The sequence below is a fragment of the Styela clava genome, chromosome 12 (genome assembly GCF_964204865.1).
Source record: "Styela clava chromosome 12, kaStyClav1.hap1.2, whole genome shotgun sequence".
Taxonomy (NCBI): domain Eukaryota; kingdom Metazoa; phylum Chordata; class Ascidiacea; order Stolidobranchia; family Styelidae; genus Styela; species Styela clava.
This window is the reverse complement of record NC_135261.1, coordinates 14,646,129-14,666,180: the sequence shown is the minus strand read 5'-3', so window position 1 is coordinate 14,666,180 and position 20,052 is coordinate 14,646,129. Positions and strand designations below refer to the sequence as shown.

Here is a 20,052-nt window from a genome sequence, read left to right as displayed (position 1 = left end):
GTTTTCTACAGCCCTTCAAGCTCAGCCAGATGTTCATGATTCTATTTCTTGTTGTAGCAGCTTGGGATTGAATTTTTTGTAATAGCGTCGTGGTAAGAATTAACTTACTAAACTCGTTCAGATAGCGTCCTCGTTTACTGTATTTTGAATTGTTTGATGGGTGTAGTGGGTATTAGTTTTATAATTTGTATGATGAAGTTTGATGATAAATATTTCATTTGTATTTAACTGTTTCAAATATTCACAATAAATCGATTCTGGCAAAGTGACTTTTGATTTCCTGTAAGTGACATACGGCAACAAAAGAATAAAAATACAATTCGCAGACCAAGTTTATGAGATGAAGAGAAATACTTGCGATTACCATAAATCAGCATAAATTTTCTTCCTATTTCAACATTCAATATGATACACTTTTATGCAGCTCAATTCGCAATTGCTATTTAATGCGAGAAAAAGTGGAATGAGTGGAAACATAACTGGCGATTTTCATTCAAAATAAGAATATCACAACTGCGCTCATAAACACAAAGTTAATACAACAAACAGTATCCGATAGTTTGATTCTTATTCAGTGCAAAGTTACTGGAAATCATTCGTTAGCACGGAAGGTATAACTTGATATGTCGTGACCATATATATAGACATTTATTTGTGTTTCTCATAAATGTAATTTTCATTTCATTCTCCATTATAAATCAGATCAGCCGCTGTTACGTAATTCAAATAAATCCAGAAACGCAATATGATCTTCAAAATACCTAAACGATTTCTCTTTGTGCTTCGTTGCGTGATTCGACTCGTTCTGTGCAGCACTATAATTATTCATCCATTAATTAATGAATGGCACGTTTAAATGATGATATCATGATCAAACGTTATACAGAAGAAAAACAGTACATGTGAATATCAAAATCTTGTGACGAAAATTATGTTCAGCATTGACGCAGCTCTCTATTTTAGAAAGTACGTCCAACCATGCATGAACGCCTTATTTTAACTCTATAACCTAGTAAAATTCAGTGCATTTTTAGTAAACTATTATTTACGATACTTCTTTAAATTATATCATTGTGAGTTACATGTTTCAAACCATGACGAGTACTATATACATTTAAAGTATTTGAAAAAATTAGGAAACATCATAACTCAAAGAGTTCATTCATTTGCTCTTCTATACTTATTTCAAGAAAAAAAAATAATTAGCATATTTCATTCTATTCAATTTATCGATAATTCAATACATGTAGTGAGTTATAATATTTTTGATCTCAAACGTTTAATATTTCTTGTTTTATATTGTCTCAAAAGCAACAATGAGAGTCGACGAAATGAAGTTCAAGACTTTTCGTTTACATGTGAACTTTCATCAGCCACGTAATGACAGTCGACAGAATGACACCGAGGCCCGATATCATGTGTTTTTTGCTTCCATTCCCTGCAAATATTTAAATGCATAATTATTAATTGATGAAATAAAATGTTGTCTCAGCATTTGAAGATTTGTAAACGATTCTTTGATAACAATAAAAGCACCAACTCTTTCTTATTAGTTATTTTTAGTGTGAATCTTTTAATCACATCATCGCATATATATCTGGTGGAAGTTGGCTTCGATGAGTGTGTGGCCCCTGTATATACCAAATATATTTTCTTGTTACTCTTTTATTGTATTCGTGACTGTATTTTTGGTTGACAAAATAATAAATATCAAATATCTCTTTCTCTCTTTTGATAGTCTAAAGCAGGGATCACCAACCTTTTCGAAGCCGAGGGCTACTTTCTGAGTACAGATTGAGCCGAGGGCTAAAAAGTCAATTTGCCCGATTAAGCTTCAATTATTGACAATTACTGGTATTTAGTCAAGTAAAAACACTGACACTGACGGAAACCACACCACAGGTTCACAATGTACCTGCGTTTTTTCGAACACCATGCATAAGCCTAGGATGAAATGAACTTAACAGTTGTACCGTTAAATGTTAAATTTACAAACACATTTAACTAATTATGAATATCTTGTTTTCAACAAGGGGAAAACCGAAATCAAACAAATTTGGTCTAATGCTTCTCCACCAGTGTGTTGTACTCCGGCGTGTAACTTGACACTGTAACTCTGAGCGAGTCTTGCAGATTTTCATCAGTGAGGCGTGTTCCGTGTTTAGTTCCTGGTGAATTTCATGTCAAAAAATGTTGATTCACAAAGACTGGTCTCGTAAAATAGGATTACTGTTTGATTTGAAAGGCGAGTTTTTTCTGCCCTTACCAATGCATAGTGACAAGATGTGAAATATCTCCCCGCTTTGTCGTTACTATAATCGCCCCGCAAATTAGACATACGCAAGGTGGTAAAGGAAAATCCATCCCCCACTCATCGTGAAAATGGTAGGTTTTCTGTCATTTTTCTTTGCAATCAATAACTCTATTATTGCTGCTTCACAAATCAACGGACAAGAAAAAACGCGGGTTCGTGGAAGGTGACATCTGTGATGTCATAATTGGGAGAGTTTTGAATGACCCGTCCGTCACATTACTGAGGTCAAATTCTAAGCAGGATGATCGTTACGTTAATAATTAACATAGTGTCAGTTCCCACATACAGACATAAGTGCGATTTATACAAGAATAGCATGACAAAAATTAATTGATGTAGCTTACTTATGAGCGCCGTTAATATGCTTATTTTGGAACAGTCATGCGGGCGACTCATGTGGTTTTCGCGGGCGACTTGGTGCCCGCGGGCAACGGGTTGGTGACCCCTGGTCCAAATTAAAATAAATATAAATTCTAAAAGTCAAAATAAATGATATTTATTTTCTGGATTAGGGTTAGATTACATTTTGTGTAATCCTCACATCTAACGAGTTTTATTTTGCAATACAATTTCATAATGTATAACATTTTTATTTGCTGTTGTTTCATTTATGAAAATGGGTGAGTTTATGACGAAATAATAAGCTAGCAACGTCTGTAAGATATTGAAATTAAATTTTTTGATGATCAATAATTCAAACTGCAGTCATTTTGTATTATATTCTTTCCTTACCGACATTACATCCATCTGTCGCGCAAGTACGGTTACATGTCTGAATGGTGTGACCTCTTAGTGTTTTATATGAGCATGATGTACCCACGTCTCGATAGCTGCATCCGCGGGTGATTCTTCGTGGATACCCAGTTGGCGACGCTGTAGATATAGAAACTACATTGAAAAGATGTTGTAGAAATGTGTCACTCATTGCTTATTTATTAGGTTATTATTTATATAATAATATATGGTACGTTGAAAGTAATTTTATATCATCTGAATCACGCCTGGCATCTTTAATTAAAATTATTTTTATTCTTTATTTTCATTTAATGTGTTTTATAATTTTGGGCTTATATCAATCGGGATTCATCCTATTTATAGGTAGTTTCAGAAATAAAATTTTCCCTAAGTCCTATTCGTAACATAATATTTCACCACAACTTTTGCCCTTTTTATAATTTTGCTATTCTATCGTCATACTGAGTTTATCATATTACTTACTTCCTCGACCTTGTTCATTTCCATCGTCATAAATGTAACAATACTGTTCGTAAGGAAATTCGCAATCGGTTGCTTCCGGAGGATTTTGAAGGCACTCGTCGTAGCCATCCCTGTTATATCCACCAATCACTTTGTTGGAAGAACAAGTTATGCACTTCGGTCTTGCAGCTTTATATTGAATGAATCAAAATATATACAACAAAATATAACATTTTAGTTACCTTACAATATAATGCTATATTAGAAACAGCTAGTTTGTAAAAAAAGGACTGTAGTATACGACATTTATTTGTTTTTCTCATAGATATAATTTCCACAGCATTTCTCATTATAAATCAGATCAGCCGCTGTCACGTAATTCGAATAAATCCAGTAACGCAATAGGATTTTCAAAATACATAAACGATTTCTCTTTCATTTTCAAAATATGTTTGATGTCGATCTTCTCAGTTGTTGCGGGGCACGAATGTAATATAGACTTGAAAGTGTATGTGAAATATTTTATGTTTGTATACTGCGGTAATTATTTGTTTCGCTTTAGGTCAAACTGGTCTGATTGGTTGAAAGTTTGGACCACACATGTTGCTGATATATTCTAAATGCTTCATCGTAAAATAACAAACTTATATACGAATATTATCTTTCAATTACAGATAAACTAAGTTTTTCTGTTTTATATTTCGGTAGTGTAATTCGAAAAGTAGTTAGTACATTCAATGTCTTTTCAAAACTGCTGGATAAGAAACTTATGATAATGCAGACAGTCCTGCATTGTCAGTTAAGTTTTTTGTGCATCTTAGGTTCGCTATAAATCTCCAAGCCTCATTCGGTATTTGAATGAATGTTTTTTTTTCGATAATTTGCTCAAAGCAGGTCACGAACGTATACTTTTTTTTATCTCCAAATAATAATTTGCGTTTTCGAAACAAACCTTACTGTTACAAAATGGGCTCAAAAAATAAAAATATTTATGCCGTAACGTATAAAGAATAACAATTTGGTAATATCTGTAAAGTAGTGAACAAAAGTGCGAACTTACGCCACCCCGTGTTACAGCCATCCCATTGACACGATTCAGTGCATGTAACGTTTTTGAAACTTACTCTCGGGACAGGAGTGTTGACGCATTTCGTAGGTATGACAGTACTTGTACATCCCCGTGTGACGCTCTGAATTTTATATGCTGGATCTTCTAAACGTATAAAATGAAAGGATCAATATATAGTTAAATTTTCAATAAAACTCCTGGTTACTGATTTTAAGAAAAATTCTCAAACGTATATTAGCAGTTAGGGGTGCAATCACTGAATTATTTGTACTTTTTCCCACCAATGATAACTAACATAAAGTATTATTGTAATACAATTGTGTAATAATGTTTCACTCAAATTCATCGCCTAAACAAAATTTTTCACAACACATAATAATCAATCATTCTGTTACTCACTATAAGTTTCATCTTCTCGTTCTGAAATGAGATAATTTACTTTCGCGTAGCAATATTTTTCTCCATTTATACAGGGGCTTCTTCCATTGAAATCGATACAGTCACCTGTATCTGAGGTACACTGATTACATAGCAGATGCTTCTTTTCGTTCGCATCTAGCAATCCATCTGCTGTTGACAAAAACGAATAAATTAGTGCCAAGATTTGAAAAAAGTATGATAAAGATTTAAAAATTTACCTTTGTTTGTGTTACAGCCATTTGATGAACATGTTGAATAGCAAGTGAATTCTTTGTAACCAGTCGTAGAAATACTACTAACTACATCAGAAAATGAACATTCGTCTTCTGCGGTAAAATTGGTTGTGCACCCTCTGGTTACTACAAAACTTACAACTGTGAGAGCTAAATATAAATTGAAGGATAATGAAATATATTTTGAAGAAATAAGAATATTGGTCATACGAACCACTATAGCTTACTTACTGTCGTCGTAAATAGTAGTGTTTGTCGTTGAGCAATACGTTTCCGCGCCGGGACAAGGAGACGCTTTTATTGAGCCGGAGGCACAGTTCGTGTCCGTTTCCGAGTTACATTGAACGCAGTTGATTAGTGCTGATGCTTGTACTATCACAGATGTAAATAAAAATGCAAAATTTAACCAAAAATTAATGATAAGTTCCAGACAATAATTCTTTTCTGTATCTGAGAAGCAGATTGCATTTCCACTCTAGACTATGAGTTTTAAGATAATTTTGGTCACTTTTCATTTTAAATGAACGAAATAATCAAATTCTGCATAACACATCCTACTTTGCTACAGTTGTTTGTTTGAACAGTTGTTTGTTTGTATATATACCAGATTCATTGCAGCGACAAGAGATAATATTTGATTTGATAAGATATTATTATTATAGATTTTTGCAAAAAAGTTCGAAGAAATAGTGTAGTGTATATATTTTTCATGTAAACTATTACCTTCAACATCGCAATTACTTCCGGTATGTCCTGAATTGCATACACATTTGCCAGTTAGGTAGTCACAACTGCCGCCACCAATTCCATAGCTGCAATTTGATGTGCACAACGCAAACTCACCTAAAACAAGAGAGCGATGCTCAAATACATGGACACGAAAATCAAAACGAAGTAGTACGGGTATGAAATTTCTCACAGTCGTGAGTAGATCATCGATATCACAGTATTCACTACTTCGCCTGACCACTAACTAGGAACCGCCACAAGATGCGCAATTCTTAGTTTTTATGACACACAAAAAACAAATCCCGTGGAGCCCAGATTTTTTTTTAAATGAATGAAAGTTATAGCCTTCTATCAGAAAAAAAATCTCCAACCAATGAAAATGTCATTGTTAGTCAGGTAGTCAAGTAACAACAACAACAACAACATACTTGCAAAACGATCTGTATGCCCGCTTCATGTCCGATGAAAATTACAAGCATCTACAAACTTGGATCACTAAATTAGAAACGGATAGACGGAAACTCACTTATTGTTTGATTATTGCAATAGTCCGTTGAACATGGGAGATAGCACATAGTATTTTGCACAGGATTTGAGCCTGCTGCAATGTTTGTTTTACATTTTTCCGTAGTTGGTATTCCTTCGTCGTTTGTGTCGGCGTCTGATACAGGGCTTTTGCAGCTTCGCTCAAGCAGAGTGACAATTCCTATAAAAAAAATAACAGAGTAATAATTCCCGCAAAAGTGATAGCAGTGACAAATAAACCTCTAAAATTGTAAAAGAAAAGATACATTTATATGTATTGATTTTCTAAGAAAAATCCTAAGCTCCATATTAAAAGAAACAGCTTACGGAGTTCTGTCATAGGGCAACGCATGAGATTTTCAATCAAACTGTTAAAAGACTATGACGTACCCATATAGATGAACGGTCAATATTTGACTATATGATTCACGTAACTTGCTAAACATCAGAAAATGATAATGTTGTTAAATAAAAGTTTTACAGTGAATGATACTCATGCAGCATTTAGTCATTTTTTTTTATAAGTTTTGCATTTTATCCAGAAATGTGACATCAAAAGTTTATTTTAGGATTTTATCAATATTTTATTCCTTCTATTTCAAACCCACCATCTTCAATCGTAACAATGGTTTGACAATATGTTTCATTAGGACATGTCATGTTGGGTGTCGCCGCAGGAGTTAAACAATAATCTCCATTATCAAATACATATGATTCGATGCTGCAATAATAACAATTCAAACCTGGAAAGTAATAATTTTTTGAGATTTTACCCACATAAAACACAAGTTTCTTCAATAACATAAAATAAATATTTTGAAAATGAATGAATGTGGAACGCATTTCGAGGTCGTATGTCTACAGTATTATCTTGAATAAAAATGGTTGTTAATCAAAACGATATGTCAAAAATTATTTGCTTCCGATTGTAAAACGGTATAAATTGCAATATGAATCAGTGGTTTTCGTATCAATCGTTTTACTGTACTACGAGATAAAATAAAAAGACTAAATACTTATTTTCTCAAGTTTTAATTGCGTGCATAATGATTCAACAAAATCTAATATAAAATTATGTATTACCAGATTGACTCACCATATGTGACTGGTGCACAGGATAGTAGAAGCAGTATTGCAACACGCTCCATTTTCAGGATGATTAGGTTTCAAAAAGAAAGTCAGAAACTTCAAGTAAAAATAATTGTGCACGTAAGTGTATTTTGTATAACGTAATATGCAATTATCAAGTTTTAATAGAGGCTTTATAAAACTTTGAATTGCTTTTTGAGGAAATTATAAAGTATCTTATTCTAACATATTATGTATTCTACAACTGAGACTATAACAATAGTTGGCCAGTACTGATAAATATTTTTTCAACAAAAAAACAAGTAAGGATTTAAAGAAAATATTTTGGGCCGAATTTTTATGAAAAAATTAATTATTTAGATGTTGTTGCAGTTGTGATACCTAACCCTGATCTGCCATAACTGAATTAATGTACATATAAACCCTATTTAGCACATCAATGTAATTTTTTTCAGTCTTTATAAATTACATTCAATACTCAAGTATCTTTGCACTACTGACTTAAAGGTATGACTTCCCGGTGTATATACCACTGTTTATTCATCCCTACTTTGTTGCCCGGAAACAATCTTCAAGTGTAATATGTAATGAATATTACACCAAGGCACACAAAATTATCATTGATATGAAATTGGCAATATTTCTTAATCACTATTTAGTCGTCGTATTCATTTAGAAGATCAAATGAACGCAATCTTTCACAGACTTCAATATCCAATCTATATTTGTTCGTTGAAGCCACACACAATAACAATTTATGACATCACTTTCACATCTAGTTTAGAAAGTACTGAATGAATATTATATAACATTGGGTTACTACATTTGAAATATCGCAAAAACATAAGATTAATACAATCCTCTAAATACAGTTCTCTATGCCTGACGCACCTTTTCGGGAACGCATAAAGCATCCTCTGAGTCAGTGGTTACCAAACTGGGGTCCGCGAGGGCTTATCAGGAGGCCGCAAAAACCTTTCGTCTTTGCGTTATAGGCTGATGTTTTCGTTTTGTCTTTTTACCTATCGATCTTGATCGGTAAGCATGTTGATAGGTATTTGTCTGTTTCTTTGTCTGTCCCACGTTTTGCATGTGCATTCATAATATTTCGGACAAGAAAGAGCTTATTGATTTTGGATGGATCATTATAATTAGCGAGTTATTATTTAATTAGTGATGGGACGCGCGGTGTCGCTAAATCGGTGCTATTTCTGTGACGTACGTGAAGAGTGGCAGCTAATTTAAATTTCATCCGAATAGCTCCATGCTCTGTTCTTCTATCGTGTTTTCGGTTTTGAAATGTTGGCGGTCCTCGGCTAATTCGAAAAAGCATAAGAGGTCTGCAGGCACATAAAGTTTGAGAACCACTGCTCTAAGTCTAAATACAAAATAACAGCTTTGACAGCTGACAAAATATGCAACCTCTATATATCAGTCCAACTCGAAAATTCCCACTTGGACCATTGGGGCAATAACTGCAAGTGCTCATGGCTACAATGCAGTAACCTCCATCTTGCGGTTGCGCATGGCAAATCAGTAAGTTTTACGTTTGACCATTCATCAGACGAAAACTTCACGGTAAGTGCAGTCTATAGGGCTCTCTATCTTTGTTCAGGATCAATAACGTGACAAACTAATAAACCAAATATGCTTATGGGCTTGACAAGATCTATTTCATAGCGATGAAGAAATTCAGTGAACAACGAAAATTGGATATCAAATTGTTTTTTAGTGAAGTATAATATCGTAGCTCTATAATAATCGGTGGCCTTTTTGTCCTAAATGAAATTGCATTAACAGAAGTCGAGCAGAAGAAGGTATCGAGCACGTACTCAAAAAACATTCCAAGCAGAAGATGCAATTACATAAAAGTGAATGTTCTACAATTTCGTTCAGTATGAAATCAATTTCAATTCCGATTGAAAGGCCAGATGTTTGAGGAAGTTAATGGCATCTACTGTTTCGTTTAAGCCAATAAAACCATGGCAGGTGAACACAACCGTATCGCACAGGCTGTCAACCTGAGAACCAATAAAATTCATGATTGCTCGGTAAAAAGTCACGTGAAGAGAACGTATATCAAAAACCTTTCTTGTTATTATTCAGAAGTTTCCCCGACGGGCTCCTGCAATCTTGTTCTAGTTGGTATATAATAGATGTAAATTAGCTTTATTTTTATTTGGTATTCTGAATTGGTTTCCTACCTAAAATATATATTCAAATGTTAGAAACTTTATCACGTCTTATATAAATTAAGAATACTGCCTAAATACCATGATACATGTTTTTGAATCAAATACTCATTTTACTAAATGCCTATTTGTTTTGAAAACGCGTACAGTTATGCATCCGAAATCCTGAACATAAAATTTGTTATGAACGAGAGTAACATCCTATTTCATCAAACATATATTTGACCATGAGTTTATCCTTACATCAATATCAGAAACAACATATTTTACATGATGTGCACAATTCTGCTTGGAGCTAAAAAGTTGAACAATTCATTGTGGTTAATTTCCGAAAATTTATCTTTGGAACCGCCCTGTTTGACTATAGAACATCATTAATTAATACACTCTGCGCACTTTTATTTAAAAAGACTCAAAACGTTGCACAAACTGAATATATATATATATGCATCTACATTTTTCTACTTATTTAAAATAGTCCTATTTTACGAGCACAAAAGTTCTGTAAATTATTCAAAATCAAAGTAATTCTGCCACTTTCTTTAGTTATCTATTTATACTTTTGAAAATATTCACATGGATAGATTCGAAATATTTTAGAAAAAAAAAGAAAATATAATTATAAGAACTTAATATGTATTTCAGAAAAGTATAACTCCAAATTAATACCGTGTTTAAGTTGTTTAGTTCACGATTTTGATCACCTGTTTGTTTATTAGCTATTATACTAGCTTATTATAAATCATGATAGCATTCTAATAAAAGCATATTATACATATGAAGCTAGTCAAATTACAAATATATTGAAAATTGAAAATTTTGAAGACACAATTCCAAAATATCAAAGATTTATCATGAAGCATCGTTGTCTGTAAGATAACTCATATGCATCATTTTTATCAGTTGTATTATGTTTTAAGAATATTTTTATCTGATGCAGTCGTTATGCTTAGAAATAAAGTTGTGTCAGCCATCCGAACAACATCGGTAATGTTAGAGCAATGAAGGTCTGCAACGGCATAGAGCCTCCACCTCCTGTATAAAATTAAATATAGCATTTTCACATTCTGCCTAATATTCATCAATATGTAACGGTTCCATTACATTTGAACCCACGTACATTTGAACCCATGACAATTGCACCTGTATGCTATTGCACCTATGGATTTTTTTTTGTTTCACGGATAGTTAAACCCATACTAACCCTAACCCATGGGTTTTAGCACCCGCATATAGATTGAACCCGTGGATATACGCATGGGTTCAAATGTACGGTCACCATATGTAACTATCAAACTAATTTTGAATCGAATAACTTTATATAAATATATTGTAATGACATTGTTGAATTACGTGATATCATTTTTCCATTCGGATTAATTTTCATCCCTGATTTTCAAATGTTATGATTTTAAAACTTTTCGGTAAACTCTTAATAAAAAAATCAATCGTTTCAACGTTTTAGTCATCTTCTATATTAATGCACAAATTTATTTGTCTCACCAACATTGCAACCATCAGTTGAACAGGTTCGATTGCACCTTTGTACAGATGTTCCTCTGAGAGTTTCAGAAACACATCCTGTGCCAACATCATAATGACTACAATATCGATGAAATTCTCTTGGATATCCCTTGACAGAAACTAAAAAAAAACACAAGCGAGGTCGACAAGTTTGCTTTTGGTAAAACTATGTTTAATTTCGTTTAATCGTGCTACTGAATTGAATAATAAAAGTTGACATCACGTTATACAAGTTTACAATAGATATTCACATAAATCACATATTTCAACCTGCAATACTGCTTAAATTAACCCTTTGTACTCAACCACAATGCAATTTACTCTTCGAGCGTTCTCCTATGCGCAAAAACTGCAAAGTGTCAAGGAAGTATTTTGGACTGTTGAGGCTTCAACAAAAATATTTAAAAAAAGGTTAAAACGTGTGTAATATTCGTACCTCTCAGATCTTTTTCAATCCCATAATCAGATATGCCACAAAATTTTTGATATGGATAATCACAATCTTCAGCTGGGTCTGGATTTTGTATGCAAGCATCGTACGAATCGCTGTTTCGCGAGTCACATTGTAAACATTTCGGTCTGGCAGCTGAAATATTTTTTTTCATTCCATATATCATTGTTATTTTTGTTGTATATCATAACAGTCAGATATTGTATATCTAACTATCAGATTTATAAAATATATTGATAACCGAAGCATTGCACTGGTGAAACTATAGCCACTCAATACTGGATTATAAGTCTCTAAATTACTTTGTACTACAAGCTAAATATGTACTAAGTGAGCATTGATGATGAATATGGAAAAAAGAAAGCTGCACGTACGCCATCCGCTATTACATCTATCTTCTGTGCAAGTTTCTTGACAAACGACCCTTTTAGCCCCCAAATCCGACATCTGTGTTTCTGTGCAAGATGCTACCACAGCTTCGTTTGCACATTCTCGAACGACACTGACGAGGGCGTAATCAGGATCATCTGAATGATAATGCCAATATTTCGTCTTCGGTAAAAATTACGTTTAGCCAAATACAAAATATATCACAATATATACACAGCACAAATTTGGAAACAAATCTAAATTTGGGGCCTAGTCTCAGAGCCATCTTTTTATGTTCATTCGCAAGTAAAAATGAGAAATATCAAGACTGAATAATTTATTTGAGTTTGGTAATTTTTCACTCTTAAGTATGGTTTATTTGAGTAGCATGTAAGGTTTACGCGACGAGTTTACATTATTTCCACAATTTCATTGTTCTACAACTAACTACTTTGTTAATATTCTTCACTAATAGCACTAGAACGCTAGAATTACCTGTGTAAGACAAATCTGTTCTTTCCGATATCATATATATAACAGTGGATTTACAGTGAGTGGAACCACTGGGACATCGAGAAATTCCGGAACAGTCGGAGCTATCACTTGAACATTGATGGCAACGCAGCATTGGTTTCTCCTCGTTATCTCTGATACCATCAGCTGTTAGAAAAAATAAATACAGGTATAGAATGAGCAGACAGTTCATATATTGTAAAAATGAATAGACATTTTTTTAAATAAAATATGTCGAGCTTATAAAATCAAGACAATTTACTAAACTGGTAAGTCATGTACAAATGACAATGAAAAACCGAATGGCAGTTTATGTAAAAAAGCATTATATACTTATTACCTATAACAAAACAACCTTTGCTTGTATTTAATTGAACTTTCACCAATCAAGCTGAATTAGGTTTGAGACAATTTGAAAAGATTGTAAATAAGAGACAATTCAGGCTATAAGTTTAGTTTTTAAAGTTGTTTCCGGAGTGCAGTTTGGAAAAAAAGGATGATTTTGGTTCACAAATAAATTTGATCCATACAAGTTCAGATATCAAACCTAGAAAAGATATTTTCGGACGCCGAATAAAAATCACGGTATTTAATAAATTGAGTTCGTTTGAACGGCGTTTTTAACGAGTCCGCGTATACCCTATCTTCCCCCCAGATCGAATATAGCGTATCATTCATCATTCATTCGGTCTGCCACACAATTATAAAACTATACGTTTAATAAAAAAAAATCATAGGGTATTCATCAAATTCACGTACAATAAGAAATAATATTTGGACTATTACGTACGCAATTTAGTGTTGCATCCGTCTGTGTCACAAGTTGACAAGCATGTAAATTCCTTGTATCCAGCATTCCGTAATGTATCGTCGTTGTCACGAAAGATTCTGGTGAACCTGCATTGGTCAACAGCTTCGAAATTATTTGTACACCCCTTTGTTACAATTGTGTGAAGAATATTTCCAGCTGTCGTGAAAAATTAAATATTTTTCATGTTTATATTATTATATACAATTGTTGAGAACTTTATTTAAACTGATTAAATCGCGAACACAAAAACATCACAAAAGTCAATGAAAATACATACCTAAATACCGATGCAATGTAGCTTTTCCCCTTGCATTTTACGCAACTTTAAAGGTATTCTTACCTGGTCATGGTTACTTCACACATCGTACTGATACATTCTACATTTTTATGAAATTTTAAAATATAATTTTAGTTTAAATTACTTATAACTAGCTACAAAATTATACAGCACTCTAAACAGAACGTAAGGCCTTCATCTTACACCACCTAAAAGCTTCATATTGTAAAATACCACCAAAATTATCCGCATGTGTCACATCTGTACCATACCTTTATCATAGACTACACTTTGTGTTGTTGAGCAGTATCTTTCAGTAGACGGACAATTAACAGCGATAGTTAAAACTGCGCATCCAGGGCTTGTTTCATTGTTGCATTGAACACATTTTCTTGGAACGTAAACTGTAGTAGCTATTTATAAAATTGATTATATAAAATTAATGACAAAGTCGTATGTATTTGAATCATTGGTTATCAAGTTATTCCCACATTACATACAAACTGTTATATCGCTTCATTAAGTTAAATTCGTAGTAGAAAAATGAACCATTTTTAACCTAATCAGATGGTTTAGAATTCCTTCTGTAAAAAATGCGTAATTTGGTATATATAGTTTCTGATTATACTGCAACTGCTGTTCATAATATCGAAGTTTACGGCAAAATCAGTACAATTTCATTAAGATTTCAACAAAACAACATTTAGTTATTTGCATAATGTCTAAATGAGAAAGTATTATTCAGTTGATAATTGAAACTCACGCCCAGGATCGCAGTTGTTTCCCGTGAAGCCAGAATTACAACGACATCGCCCTGTGATGTAATCACAACTTCCACCGCCTGCATAATAGTTGCAGTCCGAGGAACATTTCTTCAGGCCCGCTACAATGTTTATTTTAATATTATTCACGATGGTGTAAACGACAGTGCAAAGCGTGATGAAGTGATATCCGAAGTATATCCTACTAAATCATTTTCTTCCATTTTTAAATAAATTTTAAATTTGGAGATTGTTAGTCGCTTTAACATAATACCATACATAATGAAAGTTTGATATTGTTATTTTTTTTATTATAATAGATACACAAGATACACAAAAGTTAGAATAATACTAACATGTAGTTATGCTGTTGCATTTTTCACCGCTGCAGTGAATGTAGCAAGTTGTGGTTGCAGTATTGTCTGAGTAATAATAATTCGTTCGACATTTATCATTTGTCGGAATAGCATTTGAATTGGTATCTTCATCTGAGGTACTGTATGCACAATCTCGCTTAACATAAGTAACCACACCTACATAAAAATTATAAATGGTATTAAGACATTCTATCTATTATTTGAAAGATACTTTTACAAATCATGGGCGTACTTACCATCGTTAATGTTAAACTGTGTTCTGCAGTATGATTTTATTGTTCCAGTATCTGCAGTACATGGTTCGGGAAGGTGTGTGGCATTTGGGGCGTAACAGTAATCTGTTCTAGAAGATTCCCCTTCAAAATCATACGTTTCGCAATCGTAGCAATTAAGACCTTCAAGACGAAATCATTGTAATTTAGTTAATAATATTAAACTGATGAAGCAAAATGCACTGAAAGCATTTGTCTCAGCACTTCCTCAGGAGATGGAAATCACCAAATGTAATTTTTATTACATGGTCATATGCATGCTAGTTTGTTACATAGTATGTCTCGAAAGCGGCATTATTTACTAAATATCAATAAATATGCGAAATATCAAAAGACCCACTAAAGAAAATAATCAGTTATTATTATCCCAAAAATTAAACCCAAAATGTAAGTAGTTTTAAAGTTTCCGAAGTGTTGTTGCTACCCTATAAATTGTTCAAATATGACGGGGTTGAATAAAATTTGAAATTTACAAAAATTCTAGAATCTACTTGACTTGAAATATTATATCTTTAATTTTATTTAATTAACTCACCGTTACTGAACTGCACGAGTCCCAGAACGAACAAATTGAAAGCGATGTACTTCATATTAATCAGTGTTGACCGCATTGAGTTTTGAAAAATGAGGGTTAGAAACGTTGTTATATTCCAAGCTAAAACTGCAAACCTATAAATAAAATAAAGGAGGTAAAAAAAGACTTGACGCAGAAATAAGTCATTTTGTAAAAATATATCGCAACATAAGTTGAACGATATATTTGGCTAAAAATGTCAAGTTTTTCTCGACTAAATAGAAAATTATATGTATTCAGTAAATCCAAAATAAATACTGTGGTTTAATTTAATAATCTGCTTCAATTTTCAAGCTCACTCTTTGGATTTCAAACAGAATTATTGTGAAGTTCGCTGGAGTAAAAATGTTCTGGTGAAGATGAAATTGAATCACGCATTTAGCCTGAATAATGATCCAACAAACAAATTCTTTAATGAGTTAACGCGTTGGCATCAGAATCAGAACATCAGAAACTGTGGCTAGACATCGGGGAACTTCGACCTCAAGCGGACGGGATTGACGTTATGAAAGCGTCGCTTAGTAGAGCGACATAAACTGACGTAGTAGGCTCTAAATTTAAAATGTGCTGTACGATTCCCCGAGAAATATAGTTGTGCGATATATCTGAATAGGTTATTTTCGTAATTTAGATTTAGAGTAACTACTCCACATTGTATTACATGGAAAAATTTATTTGATTTCAATGTTCAACAATGGTTACACACTGCGCACTAAGCTTGCCCTAATGCCCGGCGCCTTTTTCAATTCTCCAACCGATGCATTTGCGGTGTCGCCAGTCACCGAGATAATGAATACACACTGCGCACGAAGCTTGCCCTAATGCCCGGCGCTTTTTCAATTCTCCAATCGATGCATTTGTCGTGTCGCCCAGTCACCGAGATGAATTGGTTACAACAATAATGGTTACACACTGGACACTGCGCACGGAGGTTGCCCTAATGCCCGGCGTTTTTTCTATTCTCCAATCGATGCATTTGCGGTGTCGCCCAGTTACCGGAATATTTATCGATATTCCTTTCTACTGTTTCATATTACTTTCGACACAACCCCGTAGAGGTGTCTAGAGGGGACCGTGGACTGCTTCTCCATTCATAATATTGTCATACCCTAATTTGAAAAATTTTCCGCATGATAATTGATACATACATTTGATATAACATGAGACCCATGCATTCGTAAGCAAATAAGCATTTATATAACGCTTCAATGCCGAAAAGTTGTTTTGTCACTGGCCTATTTTTGTCCTGCTTTGGGTATGAATCACACTCGATATAGTCAATGATTAAAGATTGAACTTCTTGTTTGACAAAGCTAGTTGATGCCTGTTCGATTGCTTGCTGTCGATGAGAATTTTATTCTATATTTAAAAGCAATTGTTAGCAAAACTTTTATAGACAAACTTGGACGGGAATGATTAATTCCGAATTGAATAAGTTAACATTCGAAAATTATGGTCATTTTAATTGTCAATAAAAAGCAAAAAATTAAGATATTACAAACTTTCTTTCACGTCCTCTATATTTATTTGCATACATTCCTTCGTGAGTAACAGCGTCGAAATTTAAATAATCCTGTAATTTTGAGAATGTATTGACTTCTTATGACAGGATAACGAAGTAACTATGGCGGTAAAAATTGGAATGCACGGCATTCAGCAATGCACAATATCAAAACGTGACTCGTCAACTACCTCACCCCCCATTCGTATTTTTTCTTAAATTTATATAAGTAATTTAAATGAAATTTTACTTGTAAATGACCGGGAAACAAGCATGGTAAGTGCAAAACGTGGTATGTTCTTGACATACGAATCTCAGGCATATGTGGAGTATATGTTGGTTGGTTTGAAATATTTTGTGTCATTCGATACTTCCCAAATGAAAAATAACAATCGCAATCAGGAAAAAAATATTTTTTGTATCTTCGAAATATAAGGATGACAAATAAAGTATACGTAAATTCTCGCGAAAAACTGATAACCATATCCTGAATTTGTGGTTTGCGTGCATTGGAATTACAGCATTTTTCTATAGGTGGTTTATTGAGGAAATATTTTTTATAATTTTGAAATGCAAGAATACATGACAAACAAAATGAAATTTATGCAAATTTACCGCCTATACGTTTAATAACACCACTAGAAAACATTACGCATTTTCTTTCAAGTTTCATCAGAGAATAAGTTCTTTGAATATAATTTCTAAATAATGGTATGTCCAGAAATGTAATTCAAATTTTTAACAGCAGTTTTTCTTTTATTTATCGAACTAATTAGCAAAAGCTTTCCTAATTTGAGAAAATGTATTCTAATTATTCGAATACATAACTTCCAAACATAAGGGTAGTCGTCAGCTGCGGTGCACCTTTTGCTCTCCGGTCTTAATCATTTAGCGTATCATGGCCTTCCATCCGGTTTATATTCTAAGTCGGGTATAGAATTAGTTATTCAGTTATTTATTTCCGATTCATGAACTTGCTGGTGCAGGACGCCGTAACAAACCAAATGTTACGTGAACCACCCTGCGGCGGAGAAGAGTCCGGCAATCCTTTTGTACATAATTATCCCACGGAATTCGAATCTGCGAAACCGCGCAGAAAAATCGAAAGTGCGATGGCGCGCGTATTCCCAACAATTAGCACGATGCGGAACCCGTCGCTTCGAATTTTTTCTTCGTACAAAGTATCTAACTTCAAGCATTATTTTTCAGTTGCATAAAAATTTAAGACGCTGGACAACAGTTCAATAAAAGAGTAACGCCTTCCCAGCGAGCGCGAACGAAACTGGTACCAATAAGATTTGTTCCAACATAAATGAAGATAACACTTTTTTCTCTCCCCAACTGTTTGTTGCATATATTTTTTTTTACTTCTGTTTGGTTAGTAGGACATTGCTTCTACTTGCCAGTTTGCTGTCATGGAGATGGGAATTACATGTCCCTCTAAAATAAATGCTTTCTTCCAACAGTTATCTAGAATATGCGTTTATTCGTTCGTATATCCTCAACCAGTGCAAACATTTGCTTAGAATATTTCCCAACCAATCCTGATAAAGATTTTGATTTACGATCGAACGTAAATACGGGTAGTATTTGCTTAATGTTGGTAGAGTTGTTTGAGTAGCCAGTACCAGTCGTTGGACCAGTATGGCCAATTAACGAATTTGACAAACAGCTCATCAATCATAATTTCAAAGGAGCATCAACCATCCTGTCATTAAAAATTGAACCTTAGATATATCCAAAAAAGAATGAAAGTAGCTGGATTTCACAAATATACTTGGAACGCCATATGTTTTTGTTGACCAAAGTACTCTAGTTGATTCATTTTTGTCATCTTGGGATACATCACTTTCAGTTGTGACACGACGTATTTTTAGAATACCACTGTCAATTTTCTATCTTTATTTGTTCATTGATGAGCCTCACTTTCTCTAAAATTAAATTTTTACATTTGGCACATACTTATTCAATGATAAATTGAATGAAACAGTACCTGATTGACAATTTGGATTAAATTATATTTCGGCCTATTTTGATCTATTTGTGATACCATCATGGCTGTGAGGCGGGTTAATTAATATAGTGCAGGCAATAACAGTTCCCTCCCCTATGTTGATCAAACTGCAATTTTAATGCAAGATAAAGCGTTATGAAATGATTCCCTTACACTGCATTACAGTTCGTCCAAGGCTTGTCTAAACAGAAATGCGGGGACAATATTTAATGGCGTCCAGTCTCACGTCAGTTGGGATCAACGAACTATTTTTTATGGCATTAGTTAAACTTTAGCAAGACAGGCCAAACAAAGTTTAGGACAAACAATTAATCAGGAGTACTAGAAGAAAATTTACAACTTGTCTCAAGGTTGTAACAGTAATGGTTTGAATATTGTTTTAGTAATAAACTGAAATTTTCACTTAGTCTTTTCCAACAGGTGTCGCTGAGGAGGTGACAAAATAGATTTGCTTTTGTGCACACTTGTTCGTCGTGTTCCAAACGAAGTATTTAACACAATAAGTGGGTGAGTACTTCGATCAAAGTAATTCTGATATCGTTAAAGATATGATTAAATCATATTCTGCTGACAATTTTTCTATGCCGATCAGCTGCGCAGCGGCTAAAACCTTAAAATTTGATGGGTATTTATATCTTTTTTCTGTTGGTTCTGTAAACTATAAGCAATGAGTAAAATAAAGGTGATTGTTTCTATAGTTTATTTCAACATTCACTCTTTTAGTTTTTAATTTAATCAAAGTACCATCTAGGAATTTACAGGATACCACTGGTATGGTAAAATAGAGCACGAAACACTAATGTGTCACAACATTAGCGAATACGAAGGGTTCATAAATCG

The 20,052-nt window shown here is 33.6% G+C and overlaps 2 protein-coding genes across 2 annotated transcripts; both read right to left on the bottom strand.

Annotated features, from left to right (window-relative positions):
• Positions 1-668: 668 nt before the first annotated feature.
• Positions 669-7,635, bottom strand: LOC120330429 (uncharacterized). The gene is made up of 11 exons (XM_039397391.2): positions 7,584-7,635; positions 7,096-7,230; positions 6,489-6,668; positions 5,957-6,076; positions 5,465-5,605; positions 5,219-5,383; positions 4,980-5,150; positions 4,572-4,724; positions 3,533-3,700; positions 3,047-3,187; positions 669-1,438 (listed from the first exon to the last, which is right to left on the bottom strand). Exons 1-11 carry the CDS (start codon positions 7,633-7,635, stop codon positions 1,353-1,355), a joined length of 1,512 nt encoding a protein of 503 aa, XP_039253325.2. The 3' UTR covers positions 669-1,352.
• A 2,544-nt stretch (positions 7,636-10,179) lies between these two features.
• On the bottom strand, positions 10,180-15,713 carry LOC120330428 (uncharacterized). The gene is made up of 10 exons (XM_039397390.2): positions 15,659-15,713; positions 15,088-15,246; positions 14,831-15,007; positions 13,986-14,126; positions 13,416-13,592; positions 12,608-12,772; positions 12,118-12,270; positions 11,729-11,878; positions 11,272-11,412; positions 10,180-10,803 (listed from the first exon to the last, which is right to left on the bottom strand). Exons 1-10 carry the CDS (start codon positions 15,711-15,713, stop codon positions 10,718-10,720), a joined length of 1,404 nt encoding a protein of 467 aa, XP_039253324.2. The 3' UTR covers positions 10,180-10,717.
• Between the last annotated feature and the right edge of the window lie 4,339 nt (positions 15,714-20,052).